The sequence below is a fragment of the Silene latifolia genome, chromosome X (assembly GCF_048544455.1).
Source record: "Silene latifolia isolate original U9 population chromosome X, ASM4854445v1, whole genome shotgun sequence".
NCBI classification, from domain to species: domain Eukaryota; kingdom Viridiplantae; phylum Streptophyta; class Magnoliopsida; order Caryophyllales; family Caryophyllaceae; genus Silene; species Silene latifolia.
The window spans coordinates 307,460,468-307,466,467 of NC_133537.1; the positions used below are offsets into that span (position 1 = coordinate 307,460,468).

General features: G+C 37.9%; 1 protein-coding gene and 1 long non-coding RNA gene across 2 annotated transcripts; both read right to left on the reverse strand.

The window, feature by feature from the left end:
• Positions 1–67: 67 nt before the first annotated feature.
• LOC141620473 (NAC domain-containing protein 18-like) lies at positions 68–763 on the reverse strand. Its single transcript, XM_074437334.1, has one exon. It carries the CDS (start codon positions 761–763, stop codon positions 68–70), a length of 696 nt encoding a protein of 231 aa, XP_074293435.1.
• Positions 764–1,770: 1,007 nt separating this feature from the next.
• Positions 1,771–5,067, reverse strand: LOC141617373 (uncharacterized). The gene is made up of 2 exons (XR_012531102.1): positions 4,890–5,067; positions 1,771–2,632 (listed from the first exon to the last, which is right to left on the reverse strand). It is a non-coding gene; the product is annotated as an uncharacterized LOC141617373 (long non-coding RNA).
• Positions 5,068–6,000: the final 933 nt, after the last annotated feature.

A 6,000-nucleotide genomic window follows, 5' to 3' on the forward strand; every position in this document is an offset into this window, starting at 1 on the left:
AACTTCTAGTAAGAAACTATCACTATGGTTGTTGTAAGCGTGTATAGAGATCATCCTGTTGCTGGAATTAGTCATGCAATGGCGTAGATGAACAAATCGATTGATTACGGTAATGTCGAACATCCGGAATAGATTGTAAGCTATTAAACGGACTTTCTACGGGACTATCCTCTAGACGGCTTCTCTTACTCGTATCACATTCATGGTCCATAGAGGAGCACATGGTAGCATGATTTCGCTTATTTACAGCATTGCTGGCGATTTTGGCGTTCTTTGTGACAATGTGACACAACACCATGTCTCTATTGTTTGTCATCGAGTACTCGTGCATTTGCCATTCAGCCCCGTCATTGTCTTCAATAATTTGACTCCCTGAAGCTGGCATAAACTTAAAATACTTGTAAATTCCGACAACCTTCATTACATTGCAACATGTATCGTAGGCTTCAACATCCTTTGTATTTTGTTCTTTCCATGTTCCCCACTGTCCAACGGATCGGCTAATCCTCCTCCCATTCTTGGTTGATTTCTTCAATTCAGTGAAAAAGTATGCTTCAATGTCATCTTCATTCTCCTTAATTTCTCGCCTTTCTCTGGTTGATTTTAAGAGATTATACGGATGGTCGCTGTAGACGTTGGCTTCTATGAACCTCGGACGTAACGTGGGTAATGTTTCGCCATGTAACTTCCGGTACAAGTAATAGTTTACAAGCTCTTGTTTTTCCGGCATGAACCTGTACCCGGGTGGTAATTCTACATCCATACTATCTAATCTCAAACTGAACTACTGAATGCTGATGATAACGCGATATGTGTCGCGCAACCGAGTGGATAACGTTGTAATAACAGGAGTTTACTATTTATAGTACGTAATTCAAAGAATATAAGTATGCCAAGAATTGTAGACCTAGAAGATTTCTGTTTAGGAATCAAAGTCTGAAATCATCTGTTAGTGACCAAGTCTGTTTAGGATTGCTGCAAAACTACAGTTCCAACACAAAAATAATTACTGTTTATTTAACGTTTTCATGGTGTTTTTCCTCATATAATATAACTCCTTGTCCGAGAGGGATTGGGATTTGGGAATTGAAGTCAGATTCTCACTACCTACAACTCCTAAATTTTACATTTAGGACCAGACATCCTAAATTTATTAGCTGCGCCAATGACCCGGTAGTCCATTTTATTTCAAAGACGAAAAAGAGCAAGAAATGGCACGAGGGGAGATAAGAAGTATTGTCTCAAGAAAATACTTATGTTACCATGGAAGTTTGGGTCTGGTAATTAAGGTGGAGGTATTCGTTACAATAGGTCATCGAAAGTTTAGATCCTTGTTCCGTGGTAGTAGCCTTGGGACTTCATTTGTAGTAAAAGAAAATTCAAATATACTCTTATGTATGATACAGAGAACTATGAAAGAGCAAACTGTTCTACAGGACGACTGAGTAGGTAAAACTGTAAAAGGTAGGGTATTCCTTTCCATAATGAAAAGCAATACGGAAGCGTTCAACCCGCTTAAAGAACGAATGTGGAAGAAAAATCAGAGGGTAGGAAGAGAAATTGTCGTCATTTCATTAAGGTCTTGGCCCAACCAATTGTTATCTATCATATGGGCATCTTCAAGCTCCCGAATAATCTTTGTGCGGATATTAATGGCATTATGGTTCGATTTTGGTGTGGTCATGAAACTCATGATTATGAGCAATGTCACATCTATTCGGGTGCGTTAAAGAAACCATATGCATGAATAAGGTAGATAGAGGTCAGGGATTACTTACATCTCAAAACTTTCAAACTTGCGATGTTGGCTAAGCAATTATGGAGATTACATCCTTGCTCTGACTCCCTAGCTAGAAGACACAGACCCGAAAACAAGAGAATTGCTAGTCTTTAGCTCCACTGGAAATGGAAACTAAAACGCACTTCTATATCTAGTCCAAAAAAGAGTGCACAATATTCAAGAGCAAAGAAATCCATAACCTCTAGGACGAATGAGGGTATTTATATTTATTTGCACTCAGCAAACATCAACTCGAAATCACAGTTAGCATGTATGAGAAACTTGAATTGTACGTACCCAGCAGAAGAATCTAAGAGTTGGGCACTTGTGCCTGCTTTCTTGCTCTCCGGACACATTCTTGATAACTTCCGACAAAAGGAGAGCATCTGAGAGGATCTTTCGCATATTCCTTGTAGCATTCCACGCAAGAATCTCTCTCAATCTCACAGACAACTTTCTTTTGTTGAGGAAGCTTGAATTCTTTCTCATGTAATTCTTTTGCTCTCTCGGCCACTTCTTTCACCATATTCTCTTCGTGTTTCTTCACCTTTTCCAAGACACTTTCACTCTCCTTTAATACTGACCGAATTGATTCTAACTCAGGATTTGAAGATGCTGGTAGTTGAGGTGTGGGAAGGAATAACGGAGCTTGGAGTGGCCAATTACTTGATGGAGTTCCCTTTGTTTCTGTCTCCTTTGGAATATGCTTTTGGGGTGGACGAGATTCCTTGGGTAACCTTGGCTTTGTTTTCTTGGTTTTTTTCTTTAACTTCTCATCGTCTTCCACCAATTGGAAGAGTAGGCCTTGGCTAATCCGAATACCGTCAACCATTGTACAGCTCTCAATATAGCCTACAAAATATAAGAATGCAGTCATCTACACCCAGTCCCCCTCTGAACTTTAAGGTGGAGAAAAGAAGAAGGAATAAAAAGAACAAACTTGTCTATATCAGTAATGTTAATTCAAATGGAGTCGACTCGATAACAGAACTAAAGAAGCCAAACAAATTTGCTTATCATAGAAAGAATAGGCGGATTCAAGCGCCACTGCGCCAGTACTCACCAAGGCAACATGCAGAGGAGACCAACAATCAAACAAGAAACTACAGGAAACTTCAGACATTACCAACAAGTAAAGAAAAAGAAAGATGCATGAAGAGTGCAGTTGTAAGCCATTTGCACTTATATGCATGGTAACTTGTGTCACCTAAAACAACCTTGATACACCGTCGAGAAACGACGACAGAAAGCCCCTAAATACTCTGAGAAGTACAACAAACACACATTTATTGCATGTTTAACGAGGAGATAGTATTGTTTAGTGGCTCACATTGACATACACCATTGCTACATTTTATGCACCTGAAATGAACCTTTCACACAACTTAATTCACATTGTCAGCAACTTCATAGCAAAAAAAAAAAAAAAAAAAAAAAAAAAAAAAAAAAGATTCTGAATGGACTCTTGGCCACCTAGGTCAGTGGCGAACAGCTTGTTTCATGTAGTTACAGTTTCTGATACTTTTTATTAAGTTACGCTATAGCATGGCTAACACCCCACCCCCCACCACCCTAAAATTTTCAATCTATGTTTCCACCCCCACAAACTTCTAATCCAAGCTCCAATCCTGATAAAGTGAGATACTCAACTTATCATAATGGCAACTTCGAATCCTGACTAATGAACATTCCTCGCTGCTATGAACATATCTATAAAAGCCAACACCAAAAGGGAAAGGAAAAAAAAGGAGTAACTGTATAGTCTTTACAAAGGAAAAGAACACACCCTCACCAACTCAGAACCTAGGAAAGCTCATAAAAAGAAAAAAAAAACTCGTGATTTAAGCCATTACTGAGTCTATAAATTTACAAACAGTCTATAACCAACTCTAAACCAAGTACAAGCAAGGATGCCGGATTCACTTAACCCTGAATTGCATATCAGTTCCAGCGTATTCTATCATCACACTTGGTTGAAAGCTTTAGAGGCAGTGGCGGAGCCAGGATTTTAAGTAAGCGGGGGCGAAAATTTTCAGCGGGGGCGAAAGGGTAATATTATAAGGGGACCTCGAAAAAATTAAAAAATTTAAACAAAAAATTTCGAAATTTTCAAATGCCAGCGGGGGCGACCGCCCCTACTAGCCCCCTCCCCCCCCCCCCTCCCTCCCTCTCGCTCCACCACTGTTTGGAGCACACACTCTCTTAAGAGCGTATAGAAACTCATGTCACATATTGATATCAATTAGACAACCATGATCACGAGATATCATAATCATCTAACCTTGCTCGATTTTAAATTGGCAACTACTACCACCTAACAAGCCACTAGTCATATCCCATGACTAAGTAATCAAAATCGATGACTAGTCAACCAAGTAAGTAAACGCGAACCGATAAGTCCAATGCGACAAATACCTGATACTTGCACACCGTCAGACAAGCTAATGTAACCATTTCTTATACTTCAGTCACAACTCACAACATAGACACAATTATGCATACAGCATCCTTTAGGAGCAAACCCTTTCTCCCGATAACCGTCGTCATAAAGCATATATTAGTCTATATCTCTGATTAGAATGATTACTTTTGAACTTATAAAGTTCTAATACCACATAAAAATAAAGACCAATCTAGCATTCTTGCTCAATGCCAAGAAACTCCTGCCAGAAAAAGAACAAAAAAAAATTGCTCAGCAAATAAATTAACCCTAGAACAACAATCCCCCCAGTACCTCAATGGCTTCGCCAAATTGCGGGATAATCGCTAAAATCAATTAACCCTAAACTTATCTATTCCATACCAAAAATCTCAGAAATTGGATCAGCTGTAAGAAGGGTGTTGATCAATCGCTAACAATATATATACAATGTCAAACCTTCATATGCAGAACAACAATAATCATACAATAGTGAATCACAAACACTACAATGCTCTATAAGTAACAAATTCATCTGGGTTTCTGTGAAATCGCAATTGATACAATACAGTGAGCAGAAAAGACGAATAACCCATAAAAATTGGATTTTTTAAGTAAAACTAATTGCAAAATAACAGATAAAATTAATTAGGTAAACTTTGTTTGAAAAATGGTGGAAGATGAGATTACCTAAGTTTGATTAACCTTGTTCAACTGGATTTCTTTTGGCCTTGTGGAATTCTTATGCTTGTTGTCTTTCTTGAGGAAAAAGTGAGGAGAGAAAGAATGGAGAATGAAAATAGCTGAGTGGATCCACCTCAACCTGGACTCCCCGTACAAAACTGACTTCAGCCTACCTCAGTTCTATAATAGACTCATAAATGTGATCCACAAGCCCATTATAGTCATCACATCTAGACCTGGCAAACTTATCGGATCATGTCGGGTTCGTCTTCGTGTTACATGTAAACGGATCATAGACCCTTCAACCCAAATCCAACCCAATTAAATCCGGTGTCGTGTTTGTGTCAACTCACTTATATAAGTGGCCCATCAAATCTGAACTCTAACTTGTTAATTTCGTGTCGGATTCGTGTCGTGTTTTCGTGTTTTTTTTATAAGGTAGGGAAACTAGGTTGATCGAAATAAACCTATAATATCCTCATGGATGTGAGCGCTAACAGAAAGACAAGGACTTTCAAATTACCATTGTAGAACCATGGTAACAAGGGTACAAATGAGACTCTCAAACGAGAGTCGGAATCTTCAAAAAAAGAAGAAAAAACAAAAATTATTCCGGAAATATTAGAGAAAAAATATATTTAGATCCAAACATACATAAAAACAAGAGTAGAATCTTTTTTATATATATATATATATATATATATATATATATATATATATATATATATATATATATATATAGATTTAGGATCCTATGAGAACCCTCTCCCCATGAGAACCATGAGAACCTTAGGTTCAGAATCTTTATACTAAAGGTTCAGAACCTTTATACCCATGGTTCGAAACCTTTGTACCAAAAAAACGACTATCATTGCCAACTACGAGCGTTATGCAACCATTGGGTAGATTTCATAGCTATATCATTAATTGATCCTGACTCCTGAGCATGTTTTATATAAATCCAAACCTATATCTAATTATTTCTTGTGTACTTAACTAGACAAATTCTAGTTAAATCGCTCGTTGACTTCACGTGTCTCTTACAGTATAAGCACAACGAGTTTGGTGATTTTATCGATGCTAAAACGAGCGATATAACTAGTATTTGTCTTTTCTC